At 42.9% G+C, this 17,396-nt stretch overlaps 2 protein-coding genes across 7 annotated transcripts in view; one reads left to right on the top strand and one right to left on the bottom strand.

The window, feature by feature from the left end:
- Positions 1–7,585, bottom strand: part of LYRM4 (LYR motif containing 4) — a 201,481-nt gene extending 193,896 nt beyond the window's left edge. For 3 of the 5 annotated variants that reach the window (XM_030928690.1, XM_030928692.1, XM_030928691.1), the window contains exon 1: positions 6,923–7,218. In XM_030928690.1, the coding sequence (XP_030784550.1) occupies positions 6,923–7,008 (86 nt within the window). In that variant the 5' untranslated portion in view covers positions 7,009–7,218. Of the gene's footprint in view, positions 1–6,922 lie in introns of all 5 variants that reach the window. The other 2 variants (XR_004056802.1, XM_030928689.1) reach the window with 2 other exon arrangements.
- Positions 7,586–7,783: 198 nt separating this feature from the next.
- Positions 7,784–17,396, top strand: part of FARS2 (phenylalanyl-tRNA synthetase 2, mitochondrial) — a 533,375-nt gene continuing 523,762 nt past the window's right edge. For both annotated transcript variants that reach the window (XM_010371342.2, XM_030928687.1), the window contains exon 1: positions 7,784–7,941. The gene's annotated coding sequence lies outside the window, so the exon portion shown is untranslated. The remainder of the gene's footprint in view (positions 7,942–17,396) is intronic.

Genomic DNA, 17,396 nt, shown 5'->3' with positions numbered 1-17,396 from the left:
CAGCTACCCAATAAGTTGCCAAAGAACTCAATGTTGACCATTTGATGGTCATTCAATTTGAAGCAAATTGCAAAGGTGAAAAACTTCGATAAGTGGGTGCCTCATGACTGAGCAAAAAAAGAAAAAAAAATTGTCATTATGAAGTGTTGTCTTCTCTTATTCCATGCAACAGGGAACCATTTCTTGATCAGATTGTGATGTGTGATGAAAAGTGGATTTTATACGACAGCGGGTGACGGCCAGCTTAGCGGCTGGACCGAGAAGCTCCAAAGCACTTCCCAAAGCCAAACTTGCACCGAGAAAAGATCATGCTCACTGTCTGGTGGTGTGCTCCACCACAGCTTTTCGAATCCCGGCAAAACTGTTTCATCTGAGAAATATGCTCAGCAAATCCGGGAGACGCACTGAGAACGGCAATGCCTGCAGCCGGCATTGCTCAACAGAAATGGCCCAATTGTCTCCATAACGACCCTCAGCTGCTTGTCGCAAAACCAACGCTTCACAAGTTGAACGAACTGGCCTCATCCACCATATTAATCTGACTTCTCGCTAACCAACTTCCACTTCTTCAAGCATCTCGACAACTTTTTGCAGGGAAAATGCTTCCTTGACTAGCAGGATGAAGAAAATGCTTTCCAAGGGTTTGTAGAATCCCGAAGCATGGATTTTTATGCCACAGGAATAAACTTATTTCTTGTTGGCAAAAACGTGTTGATTGTAATAGTTCCTATTTTGATTAATAAAGATACAGTTGAGCCTAGTTATAACAATTTAAAATTTATGGTCAAAAACCAGAATTACTTTTGCACCAACTTGCTACATAGGTACTGCGCTAAGCACTAGGAACAGTGATAAGACAGAATTTCTGCTAACTGTGTATGTGTGATATGTGCCCTAATAAAGGTAAGAACAGGTGCTTCCTCAACATGTGCTTATCTCCTGCTTTACCCAGAAACTGGCTGTCAGGCTTGGCACATAAACTCAACTTTCCACCCTCTCATACTCCAACTTACCCTCTTCTCCTTCATTCCACTCATGTAAAACGAAATACCGTCCAGTTGTGCTCTCAGGTGCCACTTTTCACCTCTCATAGGGTCCTGCTCTAGCCGTCATCTGCTTTCATGCTTCATTAACCAGAATTCCGGTGGGAGGTAGAGGGGGTATCTATACTCATGGGAGCAATTTACTCACTTCTGATTCATGTGTCAACCCCCACAATCTGGGTTCTGCCATAACCCCTTGACTAACAATGCTGCTCTGGTAATGGTACCAGAGGTCTCTACATTGCCCCCTTTATGAACTGGATATGCTTAGACAAGCTACACTGCTGGCCACAGCTACCTTCCCCAAACATATGACTATCTTGACTTCTGCACCACTACTCTTTACTTGGGATCCTCCCATTTCTTAAACCCTACAGTAGTTAGCCAAGAGACCAGGCGGGGGTCCCTGAGACCTTGCAGGGATCCACCAGGAAAACCATTTTCATAGTTATCAGGAAGACATTGCATTCTTTTATGAGCATATAGGGGAAGTTACTAGATACTAAGTGACACATGATATAGCAACAAATTGTAGGTAGCAACAAATATAAGCACCCAGTTGTCTTCTATTAAGCCAAACATGAAAGAGACGTGCACAGGTGTCAAACTATCAATCTGCTAATTTAGGGGGAGGAAAAATGGTTATTCTTCATAAAAGCATTATTTAAGATAATGGATTTCGTCATTTTAAAATAGGTGTTTTTAAAAGCTTTTTTTTTTTTCTAATATGATAAATATGTCCCACATATACGAAAGCTTTTTGGGGTCCTCAGTAATATTTAAGAATGTAAAAGATCTAATACCAGTTAAGTTGAAGAACCACATTCTTAAACTTTGTCTTCTTGGCTCTTCTTCAGCCAACTCCTTCAATTTTGATGTTCCCTAGAATAGCATCTGTAGCCACTAATTTTCTCACCTTAAACTAGGATTTCTCAATCTTGGTATGACCAACCCTTTGGGCCAGCTAATTCTTTGTCAATGGGGGCTGTCCCCTGTGCATCCCTGGCCTCAGACACCGTCCCCCGTGCATCCCTGGCCTCAGACGCTGTCCCCCATGCATCCCTGGCCTCAGACGCTGTCCCCTGCGCATCCCTGGCCTCAGACGCCTAGCATCCCCTTTCCAAGTTGTGGCAACCAAAAATGTCTTCAGATATTGTCAAATAAAATCACCCCAGGATGAGAACTACTAACCTAAATAGTATTCCTAGATAATTCATCTAATATCTAGGTTTTAATTTGACTTACGATAATTCCACTTATCAAGTACCTATTCTGCACCAGGGACTTGATGTGCATTAACTCACAACAGTGGTGCTGACTACAGCCCCCATTAACAAAGAATTAGTTGGCCCAAAAGGTTGGTCATGCCAAGATTGAGAAATCCTAGTTTAAGGTGAGAAAATTAGTGGCTACAGATGCTATTCTAGGGAACATCAAAATTGAAGGAGTTGGCTGAAGAAGAGCCAAGAAGACAAAGTTTAAGAATGTGGTTCTTGGCCAGGCGTGGTGGCTCACATCTGTAATCCTAGCACTTCGGGAGGCTGACGTGGGCAGATCACCTTAGGTCAGGAGTTCAAGACCAACCTGGCCAACATGGTGAAACCCCATCTCTACTAAAAATACAAAAATTAGCCAGGCACAGTGGCAGGTGACTGTATCCCTGCTACTCGGGAGGCTGAGGCAGGAGAATCGCTTGAACTCGGGAAGTGGAGGTTGCAGTGAGCCAAGATCATGCCATTGCACTCCAGCCTGGGCAACAAGGGCAAGATTTCAACTGGAAAAAAAAAAATGTGGTTCTTAAACTTACTGGTCTCAGGACCTTTTCACACTGTGTGAGATGGATCAATTATGACTCTCATTTTATGAAAAAACTACAGAACAGAGAATGATGTGACTTGCTCGGGGTCACACAGAGTTGCTGTTGCTGACTACTGCAGTGCTGACCACTCCTCTGAGCCTGAGAGTCCTGTGACTAACTACCACTGCTGGGCATCCCAGGGGAAATTTACACCCAGGATACCCTAAAAATGAACTAAAAAACCCTTTCTCCACAAGACCAGCTAGTTCTGCATTACCTATGTCAGTTAAATGTGCAAGTTTAAATTCACCCTCTCTGTGCTTTAGTTTCACCAGAAACCTGGATGCCATTCTAAATTTTGCTTGGCTTCTCTTCTTCCTTAGTCCTCAATCCAATCATTCGAGTTCTAACAATTTTCCCTTGTAATGATTTCTCAAATACAACATTTTTCTCTATCTTCCACTATTCCGGTCCTTACTAGCGTCCTAATCTCTACTCTGCACTGCTGTAATCAACTCCCATTTGATGTTCTCGGCCCCTCAAAATCATCTTCTACAATGCTGCCAGAGTGATCTATCAAAAAATGCAAACGTGGTCACATCATGTTAGTGGCTGCCTGTGAGCTAAGGGTAAAATCCAGGGTCCTCAGCACAGTCCCCAGACCCTCAAATCAGTGGCCCTCTCCAACCTCAGTGCCTTCTTGTCACCCCCTGTATCATACTTCTCTCTCTGGCAGTGCTGTGCTGTTTGCCTGCCTGAGCACACCATGCTGCTTCATGCCTTTGATTCAGCGTCACCCCTTGGGAGGCCTTCTAGATTCTACACCCTGTGCATTCTTCTGTCACAGCACTTAACCCAGTCTGTGGTAACTATCTCTGTACCTGTGTCCCACATAGGCCTGTAACACCATTGATAACAGGTGCCTAGCTTAACTCAAAAATCTCAACTTTCTCTCTCCAGGGCCTGGTATAGCAGGGGTCCCCAACCCCGGGGCCATAGACCTGTCAGTACTGGTCTGTGGCCTATTAAGAACCAGGCCACACAGCAATTGAGTGGTAGGTAAGTGCGCATCATGGCCTGAGCTCCATCTCTTGTCATATCAGCTGTGGCATTAGATTCTCGTAGGTGCACCTATTGTGAATTGTGCATGCAAGCGATGTAGGTTGCATGCTCCTTATGAGAATCTAATGTCTAATGATCTGAGGTGGAACAGTTTTATCTTGAAACCCTCCCTTGACCCAGTCCATGGAAAAGTCATCTTCCATGAAACTGGTTCCTGGTGCCAAGAAGGTTGGGGACTGCTATGGTATAGCACTAGGCAAAGTATGCTTCAGAGAAGTTTTGTAGAAGCACTGAGGTAAAAGAACGACACATAGCAATGAGACCTGTTTGGGTGGCGGGAGGGATGGGAGTGGAGGCTGTGGGATGAAGAGAGTTGGGAAAACTTTCGTTCAGAGAAGGTCACAATTGAGCTGAATCTTGAAGGAAGAGGAGGCACTTTATCTAGACAGGATAAAGGTCCTGCTGGATATAACAGCACTTGCAAAGGCCTGGAGGCACAAGAGGACGTGGCACATTTAGGAAACTGCAACAGATGATGACAGTGGACAGGATGCACACGTGGGACCTGGGCTGAGACTGGAGGAGCAGACAGGGCTCCTGCTATCAAAAAGTGGCCTATATTATAGGTCTTGCAAGAGAGTTCCAAAGTATTTATCTCACTACTCCAATTACTTTAGGCACCACAATTCGCAGGTCATTAAAACATGTTTACTAGTCTACTTTTGATTACTTATTCAGCACTACCTGTGTTAGTTTTGATAGGTAACTTAACCTCCCTGTGCCTCAGCTGCCTTACAGGGTAATAAAAATAGTACCTACCTCACAAGATTATTGTCAAAACAAATATGTTAATAGACGTGAAGAACATAAGATAGCAGTAGTACACAGAATTGATAGTGGATGTTGTGTTGCCACTGATTTGCCATTAGTGACAAACACCTGCTGAGATTAGAAAGGAGGAAGGGACTGTGCTTGAAATTCACAAGACACAGCCTTAATGTAAAAGAAAGGCATAATTTATAACAAGTAAGTTTATCTAGGGAGGTAATAGTAGCAGGAATCTAGGTTTTTAGGTCCATGATCTCAGGCAACAGTATAAAATGATTACCAGACTCCTTTGGATAATATATTTATATTTGGATAATAAATTTAGCTTAAAAGTATATGCTTATAAAGTATAATTTGACCAATTATTTTCTGAACGCATATGACCTTACAGTTGCCCACACTGAAACCCATTTTCAATTTTCTGCCTTTCAGGTCCAGCCTTGAATGATTTCCTTAACTCTGAAAGATTTTCCTGTTGAGTTTCGTGATTTTCCTCTTCAGCTGGCAATTACTCATTTGAAAACACTTGGGCCTCATTTGCTCATAAATCATTTCCAAACAATTTCAGAAACGGAAGGGTCCTTAGAGATTGTCTAGTCCAACAGTCTATTCCATAAACAAGAAAACTGAAATAGAGATTGAGTAACTCGTCCAAGTTACAGTCTTCGAGGACTCCACCTTGACTTTCCTACGTGCTCTCACATAAGACTCTCCCTGCCAGTGTGAACTGCCTACTGATTCCAAGTCCTTGTGTATCCTGAGTAGGCTTTATGACAAACTATCTTACTCCAGACTATGGTGAAATCAAATGGTTTCCATTTATTTAACTTGCATATTTCATGTGTTTCCTCAACAGAGGTTAAGTACTTGGTGCTAGATGTTCGGTTAATTCTTGCTAAAATTCCACCAGTATGCCTATTATTACATTCTTTATCCTCCAAAGTCAAAGTCATTAAGTAAAATCATTCTCTCCCATGAAATTTAACCAGTTAACTGGGTGGATACAACCTCAGTGGCATGACCCAGATGGTGTTTTCAAATTTGCAGGGTGAGTATATTTTCCAGGCCGGTTTCTAAAATTAGAGAATTATTGCTTAAGAGGCTTAGTGTTCCTGTCCTCTGACAGAGGTTGTACTGGGCAGACCCATCTCAGGGCCTGCCAGCTCACACACCTGGTGGAGGGGGGCCTACCTAACCAGATGTGTTCCAAGGGTAGGCTCTGCTCTTTTGACATCCAATCCAGTCTGGCCAGTCACCTAAGGGAGGCTTGGGGTAAAGAGATGAGTTGATCCAGATTCTTTCTCAGGGAAATACGGCTCAAACTCAGAGAGGAGCAGGTAGTTAGTAAAAACGAAACAAAACAAAAAACAAACTTAAAAAAAATGCAGAGAGAGAATCCCTAAGAAAATGATGGGTCACAACCAGCAACACTGTGAAAGCAGAGGCTCTGAATTACAAAAAACATACAAAGAGTAACAATAAAAGACTCAGAGGCAAATAGGGAAGTGGGGAGGCGTGGGGGAAAAGTGAATGTGTTATATTAAAGATGTAAGAGTTTAGGCCCTCAGTATTCTGCTGTCAAGGTCCAGTAACCGGGATCTCTGTCTGGTGAGCCAGGATAAACAGGTTTCAGCTCCAAAGCTTGAGACGCTTTTTCCTTTACCGCTACGCGTTTCCACCGTACCCTAAATAGAATAGATTTGATTCTTGCAACCAAAAGACCTCATTACGACACCTAGGAAATTTTAGGGAGGTGTTAGAGTGTGCCTTCAGCTTTGTCGCTGTGTGCAACTCACTGGCCACTTCCACTCTCAACTCTTACAGCTCAAGGGAAGTTTTTACATATGCAACACATTGGCCTTAACTTCACCAATGGCTGATTTCCATCCTTTTTTTCTCTTCTGCAGAAACATAACACTAATCATGCTCCTAGAACGGCTACCAAGATAGTCTTCAGGGGAAAAACGTCACAGGACATGAACGTCTGCCCTGATAGAAACAAGGGCTCCTCCCCGAGGTCTCAGAGGCCACACCTGTAGGTAAGAGCACGCTTTTCGATGGCGGAGCCCGGTCCTTGCCTCGCGGACGCCGGCGCAGGACAGTGGCTCCCAGCTCCCGGGGACATTCCGCGGCAACCCGCATCCCCGGTTCCCGGCCCCTGACCCCCGGTCCCCGGTGCCCGCTGGGTCACCTGTAATTGTAGGAGCTGAAACGCTTGCTCTCTCTCAGCATCGCCCGGTACAGATCTAACACTTGTGCGCGACTGGAGGCTGCCATTTTGAAAAGAAAAAAAATTAACGGGTCCTCTTCGCCGAGGTCCCAAGTACGACCCAACCTCGGAACTCCAGCCTGTGCAGAAACCACGCACGAAATAAAATGCAGCGGCTCGACCTTGCCAGCGGGCCGGTCCTAAGCCTAAGCGGGCATCCCTGAGTACCGCAGACGGCGCCGGGAGTCCCGCGCCGCTTCGGGGGCCGGCGAAGGCAGGGCTCGGGGCAGCTAAGGGGGCGGTGCAGGGAAGGAGATGCCTCCGCCCCGCCCCGCTCCCGCCTCCGCCCCCGCCGGGAGGCTCGGGATCCAGCAGCCACTCCACGCGGCGGGAGGGCGAGGAACTAAGAGGTCCGGCCGCCAGTGCATCCAGCCAAGGTCCTGGGGGACGGATATTGGAGTCCCGGGCATTCGAGGGACGTGCAGTTGCATCACGGAGAGCCTTTGCGAACCGTCCGGGGTCTTGGCGGAGACATTTGTGTTTCGGGGCGCAGCGCCCCTTTGAACCTTTAGAAGGCCGCGTTGCCCCGGTTACCGAAGGCCGCCGCGTCGACGCCCCGCCCCTGACAGCCGATGCCCCGCCCATGCTGGCTGCGGCCGCCCTCGGCGCTGCCTGAGAGACCTTGCGGGATTTCAAGGGTGACTTAACTTCGCCCGATCAGGGTCGGCAGGGTGGGGTTTCTTGGCATTCCTTGGGCCGGGGGATGCGACGTCTGGGTGTGGAGGTGATGAGACAGGGGTTCCGTGGCACTCCGGCTCTGCTCAGGGCAACCTGCGTAGGGGCCTCCGGGGCAAGGCCCGCTTTCTGTCAAAATGGCAGCGCCCGGCGTGCACGGGTATCTCTGAAGTTGGGGTTTAAGATTCTTGCCCCTGAGAGCCAACGAGCCTGTCGTGCTTCTGATTTTGAAACACCTGGGTCTGGGTTTCCCGGGCGAGCGGTGGGTGAGTGCCGACCTCGTTGCAGCCTGGGGTACGACGTGGGCGGTTCGTGTGGTTAGGGGGTTACATTGGCCATGGATTTTTTCCTCCTTCCGGATGTGTTTGCTTTTGAGTGAAGAGTCCCCGTGGTTTTGTAATCTAATAAATGCGTACAATGCAGCTTGGGCTGTAGACTTTGGAGAATAATTAGAGCCCATTAGGGCTTTAGGCGTTCTCCAAGAAGCGGAGCAAGTTTTCAACCATGGCTTTCTTCAGAAGACTTCAACTTTTTAAAATCATTTTATTAAAGTGGTGGATAAAGTTGCTTGTTCTGATCTTTGAGCATGGGACTGGACGCTGGAAGCTTCAGCCAGTTCTAGTTACTGTGTTTGCAAAGCACTTTTCTTGTTTTTGGAATCTTGCTTTATGTAATCAACCTTAGGAAGAACCACGCCTTTCCGCACTCGAGCACAGCGAGGAGTATCTTATGCGTAAAAACAAAACAACTTTGCATTAAAATCCATCTTTCTCCCAACCACTTGGTCACGGTTGTGTTCTCATCTGCTTTAGTGTATTTGGTCTTAAAACGATAAACCTGCTGTATATCTAAGCAACTTGATATTTCAAGGAACTTTTTAATTTTTTCCCATTTATTTATTTATTTATTTATTTTTTGAGATGGAGTCACTCTCCGTCGCCCAGGCTGGAGTGCAGTGGCAGGATCTCGGACTCACTGAAACCTCCGCGTCCCGGGTTCAAACTATTCTCCTGCCTCAGCCTCCCGAATAGCTGGGATTACAGGCGCGCGCTACCTTGCCGAGCTAATTTTTGTATTTTTAGTAGATATGGGGTTTCACCATGTTGGTCAGGCTGGTCTCGAACTCCTGACCTTGTGATTCGCCTGCTTCAACCTCCCAAAGTGCTGGGATTACAGGCGTGAGCCACCACGCCTAGCCTCTATTTTCAGGAACTTTAAAGGCAGGAAACACTTCTCTGACCTTACCATTCTTTAGTGTACTTGCAACCTGGTGTCTTTGCATCCAGATATTCTTATTAATCCTGATGCAGTGACATTTTTTAAAAGGCACTGAAGAGAAAATACTTTTATTAAGATACCTTTAAGTCTCCTCCCTGACTTCTTGACAATCTCATGTCTGTGATTTTGTTTTTGTTTTTTTGTTTTTTTTTCCAACGGGATAGCAAAACTTCTATTACTTCCTGGTTGGTCAGGTCATTGAGCAAATCTAGCCTCGAGTTTATTGAAAAGACTTTTTTGAGTTTTCCCTTTGGTATTTCTTAAAGGATCCAAGACCAAGGCAATTGCACATTGTTACAGAGTAAGATTCAGAGCTGATTTCTCTTGATACACTGTTGTGTGCTGGTGATATGAAATGATATGCGGCACCTCAAAGCTGCAACATTAATGCAAGTTGCTGATAGAGAATGCTATCAGAGTGAAAAGGAAAAACTTGAAGATTATTTTGGCTTGTTTAAAAATAGCAAGGATTACATTATTTATATTTTGCTTTTGAGAGTAAAGTTGGAATAATTACTATATACAATTGTTTCTACCTAATTATCAAGGAATTTAATCATTAATGTATATGGTATATCTAAATGACTCAACTTTGTTGTAATCACATAAAACTTTTCCAAATAAATATGTATAGTTTAAATAGTTTGGGTAGCTTAGTCCTCCGTTAGTATGAGCAATGGTTGCAGTTAGGAAAGTGATAGCTTCTCAGTTAATTCTGAGCCAAGTCTTCACAAAAATACCTCATTATTTTATTTAAAATGGTTTACCAATGTGTTGGACATCATTGCTTGGAGAAACTAAAAGAAAATAATCATTCCGAAGCTACATCTCACTTTTGCACATCTTCACTGCGGAGATTACGTAAAAACAAACAAACAAACAAACCTCTATTTGAGATTGTAAGTAGAATTGGGCCAGAAGCTGAAGAATGGACCTTACACATATATCCTTTAATATGCATTCTATTCTGGGTTGAAATTTTTCTTAGCGAATATCTGTAAAGTAGGAGGTACCATTTAGGCATCAAAACATAAAAATTTCTTTAGTATTCGTTTATCGAAAGTCACCGACTACCTGTAGTTCTTTATGTAAGATCATTTATTACCTTCTATTAAAATTAGGGTTATCAATGACCACTTAATGCTTTGTGAAGAGAAATTTCTCTAATCATAATAAACAGTGTAACAACAATTTGCTGTCCTTAAGCTTAAATATCAAAATGATGTATAAAGTAAAATTTGTATAGTAGTAGTAATTTATGATATTATTTAGAAATTATTCAGCTGGATATGGTGGCTCACACCTGTAATCCCAGCACTTTAGGAGGCTGAGGTAAATGGATTACTTGAGCCCAGGAGTTTGAGACCAGCCTGGGCAACATGGCAAAACCCCATCTATACAAAAAATACATCATAGCGAAACCTCATCTCTACACAAAAAATACAAAAATTAGCTGGGTGCGGTGGCATGTGCCTGTAGTCCCAGCTACTTGGGAGGCTGAGGTGGGAGGATTGCTTGAGCCCTGGAGGTTGAGGCTGCATTGTGCCATGATCACACTACTGCACTGTAGCCTGGGCAATAGAGTGAGACCCTGTCTACCAAAAAAAAAAAAAAAAAAAAAAAAGAAATTATTCTACACCACACATGAATCCAAGTATTATACATTGATCTTCATTTTAATAGAACATGAAGGGGAAAGACCTTAGATATCAACTCATTCGTTTGTACAGATGAACAAACTGAAGCCTTTTTCCTCATTCATTCATTCCTTCAGCATTTATTGAACACTTCCTGAGTACTATAGATTATGGTTTTTCTTTTCTTTCTTTTTTTTTTTTTTGAGAGAGTGTCACTCTTGTTGCTCAGGCTACAGTGCAATAGTGCAATCTTGGCCAGCTAATTTTTTGTATTTTCAGTAGAGATGGAGTTTCACCATGTTGTCCAGGCTTGTCTTGAACCCCTGACCTCAGGTGATCCACCTGCCGGGGCCTCCCAAAGTGTGGGGATTACAGGCGCAAGCCACCGCGCCCAGCCCATGAGTACCATATGTTATATAAGACGATATAGTTACAGTGATGAGAGCCTCCCCACCCCTAAGAAACTTGTATGTGACTAGATACGCCAAACAATAATTTATTTTATAGAGACAGGGCCTCGCTCTGTTTACTAAGCTGGAGTGCAGTGGTGCGATCGTATCTCGTTGTAACTTCAAACTCCCGTGCTGAAGTGATTTTCCTCTCTCAGCTTCCTGAGTAGCTAGGCCTATAGGCTCATGCCACCATGCCTGACAAATTTTTAAGTTTTTTTTTTTTTTGGTAGAGATGAGATTTTACTATGATGTCCAGGGTGGTCTCAAACTCCTCAGTGCCTCTCCTGTCTTGGCCTCCCAAAGAGCTCAGATTATAGTTGTGAGTCATGGCACTTGGCCAATAATTTATTTTTGACAGTTGCTGTGATATGAGTAATATTAGCAAACACTAAAGGAATACAGAAGAGGAATATTGAGCCAGGACTTTCACCGTAGGGAAGACTTTCCATCGTAGAAGGTGTTTCCAGAATGAGAAGGAAGAGCCAGATGAGGAATGTGGTTGAAGCTTGCAGTGTGTATTCCGATCATGGAGGAAGAAGGGTGCTTGATCTATTTGGAGAACTCTGAGTGTTTTAGAATGCTAGGAGGTGGGAAGGGAGGAGCACTGAAGTGTTTAGCCCTGTACTACCTTTATTTTAGTGATGTTGTCTCTCTTTCTGGAATGAATTATTTTTTCCCTTTGGCATTGGCTGAGTCATATAAGTAGAACTTAACAGCTGAGCTGTTGAAATGGAGATTATTTATTTATTCGGCTACTGATAACCTTTTGTTTCAAATCATGAATTTGAATCCTATATTCCAGGGGCACTGAAATGTTATTTATTTACCTGTGCATTCAAGAGATAGCTGGCAGCCTAGCAATTCAAGTTACTGTTCTTGTGATAACTTGAGGGTGATATATAAATCAAACACTGATCCTGTTTTCCAGAACTTTATAGTTTAAATGCATTTGTATATGATTAAAATGAGGTATTAGGTTGGTGCAAAAGTAGCTGTGGTTTTGACCATTACTTTTAATGGTCAAAACTGCAATAACTTTTCCACCATCCTGTACAAAGTGCTGCAAGGAAAGGGCTGGTGAAGCGTTGTGGGGTCTCAGTGCAGGGGAGAGGTCACTTCCTTCCCTGATGCTTGGGCCACACCTCAGACCAACAGCATGGCTAAGGCCCAGGCTTCAGAGAATTTTGTTTAATTTTTTAAAAAATTCCCTCCATGATTGGGTATAGCCAGGGCTGAGAAACATTGACCTGAAGGAATTAGGGGGCTTCATGGAGGAGGTAGTGTTTGTGTTGGGCTTGAGAGGATTTAAGTTTCTCCTGGGCCTTGAAAGGAATGGAAGGATTTAAATGTGTGAGTGTGGTTGTAAGATGGCTACTGTAGCCCTTTACCTTGAAAGGATGAAGGAGAAACCCTGATTGAGATCTAAGAAAAAACAATCATAACCTGCAGAAGGCTTTGGCCAGAGCTGTAGAGTGCATGAGGGTGAGAACAGGGAGATCCCGTGGAAAGTTAATACATCGGCTTTCGTATGTTTTAGGCACGAGATGAACTGAATCCTGATAGGACTTGAGTTAATCTTTCCATGACCTGATGGAAGAGCTGTGATCTCCATTTAAGATAAGTGAAGCTGCCCAGGTGTGTTGGCTCACATCTGTAATCCCAGCATTGTGGAAGGCCAAGGCAGGAGGATCACTTGAGCTCGGGAGTTTGAGGCCAGCCTGGGAAACATAGCGTGACCCCATCTCAATAAAATAAAATAAAATAAAGAAAAAAAAAATGAAGCTGAGAGTTTATTTGGCCAGGGTCAGACAACTGGAAAGTAGCTAGGGTGGGCCTTGGCCTGAGATGTGATCTGTCTAGCCATGATGCAACACTGCGTCACAGATAAAGCACCGGCTTCAGGAATTTGAAGTTTTTTGATTTTTCTTGGATAACATGGGTAAATTTTAGTCAGATTTGAATTTTAATTTAGTTGGATTCTCACTTATTTGTAAAGCTAACCGGTTTGTATTGGAAATATTATAAATATTCTGGGAATCTCAAGTGTTGATTTTATACTAGCTTTTTAGTTATTTAAGATAAATTTACATTTTATTCTATTAACATTTCTTTGAAAAGACTTAGTGCTTTTTTAGGTTGTCTATTTATGTGTGTATGTGAGACATTTCCTCCTGGGGGACTTTCTGAGACTCGCATTTCTGTAGAAGCTCTTTTCAGATATACTTACGAAAATCTGTTCTCTGTTTTGAGAAATCTTGAAAGCTATGATATGTTGCGACCAGACACTCTAGCTTCATTGATTGGAGGCTAAGGGTTCCCATATTTGTGGGCAGTCACAATAAAATTGACAATTTATTTTGTGTAAAGTATATCAAATGTCAGTTATTTCTAGAGGTTTTTTTAAAAAAAAAAAAAAAGCATTACTTCCTTTCATTGTAAAGGAAAGAAACCATCTTTTCATACTACAAACCCAGACCAACATGAGAATTCTTTGACAGTGTGATTTGTTGTAATCTGTTACAGATCACTTTCATTCTTTCTTTTTTGCTGCTTACGAGGGACCAGTATTTTAGGAATAATGCTTTCATATTGTCTGGATATTTTAGAATGATTTGTTAATCAAACTAGCTACAGCTTATTGTAATGATAGCTATTATTTATTTAGAGTTTGTTTTCTCTCTTCTAGGAGCTTTGCCATGAAAAGAAGAGTCCAGGCTGGGCGCAGTGGCTCACGCCTGTAATCCCAGCACTTTGGGAGGCTGAGGCGGGTGGATCACGAGGTCAGGAGATCGAGACCATCCTGGCTAACACGGTGAAACCCCGTCTCTACTAAAAAAATACAAAAAAAATTAGCCAGGTGTGGTGGCGGGCGCCTGTAGTCCCAGCTACTTGAGAGGCTGAGGCAGGAGAATGGCGTGAACCTGGGAGGTGGAGCTTGCAGTGAGCCCAGTTTGCGCCACTGCACTCCAGCCTGGGAGACAGAGCGAGACTCCGTCTCAAAAAAAAAACAAAAGAATCGCCACACTGTCTTCCACAATGTTGGACTAGTTTACACTCCCACGAACACTATAAAAGTGTTCCTATTTCTCCATGTCCTCTCCACCACTGATCGCCATTCTAACTGGTGTGAGATGGTATCTCATTGTGGTTTTGATTTGCATTTCTCTGATGGCCAGTGATGATGAGCATTTTTTCATGTGTCTATTGGCTGCATAAATGTCTTCTTTTGAGGGTATCTGTTCATATCCTTCACCCACTTTTTGATGGGGTTGATTTTTTCTTGTAAATTTGTTTAAGTTCTTTGTAGATTTTGGATATTAGCCCTTTGTCAGATGGGTAGATTGCAAAAATTTTCTCCCATTCTGTAGGTTACCTGTTCACTCTGATAGTAGTTTCTTTTGCTGTGCAGAAGCTCTTTAGTTTAGTTAGATCTCATTTGTAAATTTTGGCTTTTGTTGCCACTGCTTTTGGTGTTTTAGACATGAAGTTGCCCATGCGTATGTCCTGAATGGTATTGCCTAGGTTTTCTTCTAGGGTTTTTATGGTTTTAGGTCTAACATTTAAAAGTCTTTAATCCATCTTGAATTAATTTTTGTATAAGGTATAAGGAAGGGATCCAGTTTCAGCTTTCTACATATGGCTAGCCAGTTTTCCCTGCACCATTTATTAAATAGGGAATCCTGTCCCCATTTCTTGTTTTTGTCAGGTTTGTGAAAGATCAGATGGTTGTAGATGTGTGGTATTATTTCTGAGGGCTCTGTTCTGTACCATTGGTGTGTATCTCTCTTTTGGTACCAGTACCATGCTGTTTTGGTTACTGTAGCCTTGTAGTATAGTTTGAAGTCAGGTAGTGTGATGCCACCAGCATTGTTCTTTTGGCTTAGGATTGTCTTGGCAATGTGGGCTCTTTTTTGGTTCCATATGAACTTTAAAGTAGTTTTTTCCAATTCTGTGAAGAACGTCGTTGGTAGCTTAATGGGGATGGCATTGAATCTATAAATTACCTTGGACAGTATGGCTATTTTCACGATATTGATTCTTCCTATCCATGAGCATGGAATGTTCTTCCATTTGTTTGTGTCCTCTTTTATTTCGTTAAGCAGTGGTTTGTAGTTCTCCTTGAAGAGGTCCTTCACATCCCTTGTAAGTTGGATTCCTAGGTATTAGAACTAGAAATACCATTTGACCCAGCCATCCCATTACTGGGTATATACCCAAAGGATTATAAATCATGCTGCTATAAAGACAGATGCGCATATATGTTTATTGCGGCACTATTCACAATAGCAAAGACTTGGAATCAGCCCAGATGTCCATCAGTGATAAACTGGATTAGGAAAATGTGGCACATGCCGGGCACGGTGGCTCAAGCCTGTAATCCCAGCACTTTGGGAGGCCAAGACGGGCGGATCACGAGGTCAGGAGATCGAGACCATCCTGGCTAACACGGTGAAACCCCGTCTCTACTAAAAAATACAAAACACTAGCCAGGCGAGGTGGCAGGCGCCTGTAGTCCCAGCTACTCGGGAGGCTGAGGCAGGAGAATGACGTAAACCCGGGAGGCGGAGCTTGTAGTGAGCTGAGATCCGGCCACTGCACTCCAGCCTGGGCGACAGAGTGAGACTCCGTCTCAAAAAAAAAAAAAAAAGAAAATGTGGCACATATACACCATGGAATACTATGCATAAAAAGGGCTGAGTTCATGTCCTTTGTAGGGAGATGGATGAAGCTGCAAACCATCATTCTGAGCAAATTATCATGGACAGAAAACCAAACACCGCATGTTCTCACTCATAGGTGGGAATTGAACAATGAGATCACTTGGACACAGGATGGGGAACATCACACACTGGGGCCTGTCGTGGGGTGGGGGGAGGGGGGAGGGATAGCATTAGGAGAAATACCTAATGTAAATGACAAGTTAATGGGTGCAGCACACCAACATGGCACATGTGTACATATGTAAAAACCTGCATGTTGTGCACATGTACCCTAGAATTTAAAGTATAATAAAAAAAAATCAAAAAGGAAAGAAGAGTCCTTTTCATGCTGTTTAGCAATATCTTATTTTAGTAATTTTTCTAGTGACATATTTCAAGTTCTGATTGACTTCTTTGAATGAGAGTATTAGCCGCCATCTCTTGTTTGTTCGGATCAGTAGGTTGTTTACAGAAAACATTTAGGATTTGCAGTGTTGAGTCGATTTACAAAAAACAGCCAACATTTTGCTAATCACTGGAAAAATACTAGGTCAATGTCTTAAGATGTGCAGTACTATGATCTGTGATGTTAACTGATCTCTCAGAGGATGATATATACCGTCGATAGTATACTGCAGACTGTTAGAAACAATAGAAGATATACATTGAATTCATGATTTATTTGATATTACAGTGAATTACATGATTTAATATTTTATAACTTTTCAATGTAAACATTTATTTTCTGAGCACAGTTGGAACACTTCAGCTTGGCAGACCTGTAATCTGTATGTGTAATTGTGAGTGTGAGTTAACTAACAATATTTAATAAAAGCCTGTCTTCTGTGAAATGGATTGCAGTAATATTGGCAGAGAGTAAAACAGCTTCAGTTAATGAAGATGAGATTTTTGGGAGAATTATCTTTTTTTAGCAATTCCTGGAATTCTACAGTGCAGGGGAAAGTAAAATGAAGCAGTCATTCAATAGAAAAAGCTTAGCAGGCAGCTGTTTCTTGACGTTTTGAGATAAGCACATTGTTATTTATTTCCAGTCTTGGAGCACTTTGAGACAAGCACATGTGCCTGGGCATTTCTGACAGTGAGCCCCGTTAGGAATCCCACTGACACCCTTGGCTTCAGCGCGCTGTGAGAGCTGGGCTGGTTGATAATTACAGTCAACTTTCATTTGTAGAGCCCATGTCTTCAAATAATTTCCAAGTAAACTCTCCTGGATTAACACATGTCAGGACATAACTGTGGTTCACTAGAACTGTCAAGCTGTCTGGATGCCCTTCTGTTAACTTGGTAGAGGAGATTCCACGTGTGTCAAGTTACAGTGTTTCCTGAAATTTTTCTGTTGTCTTGAAAGCTATTTGCAAATTAAATGTTCATTATAGTACTGGTGGTCAGGTATGTTCCTTAGGTATATATGAATTAATGTCACCACACTATAGGCAGTAATTTTTATACCACCTTCTCTGCAAAAACCTGCAGCACTTTTTGGATGAAGTCTAATTCCTTAGCACAGCCTGTGAGACCCTGATGAGTATGGCGCTTACCCACTTCTCCAGTCCCATGTCACTTGCTGCTTTTTCTTTTTCACTTGCTGCTTTTCATTCTTTAGTACTCACCTCTTTCCCCGCTACCCCGGGGG

The sequence above is a fragment of the Rhinopithecus roxellana genome, chromosome 4, assembly GCF_007565055.1.
Source record: "Rhinopithecus roxellana isolate Shanxi Qingling chromosome 4, ASM756505v1, whole genome shotgun sequence".
Classification (NCBI taxonomy): Eukaryota; Metazoa; Chordata; class Mammalia; order Primates; family Cercopithecidae; genus Rhinopithecus; species Rhinopithecus roxellana.
The sequence above is the reverse complement of the archived record's forward strand: the minus strand, read 5'-3'. Positions and strand labels throughout refer to the sequence as shown.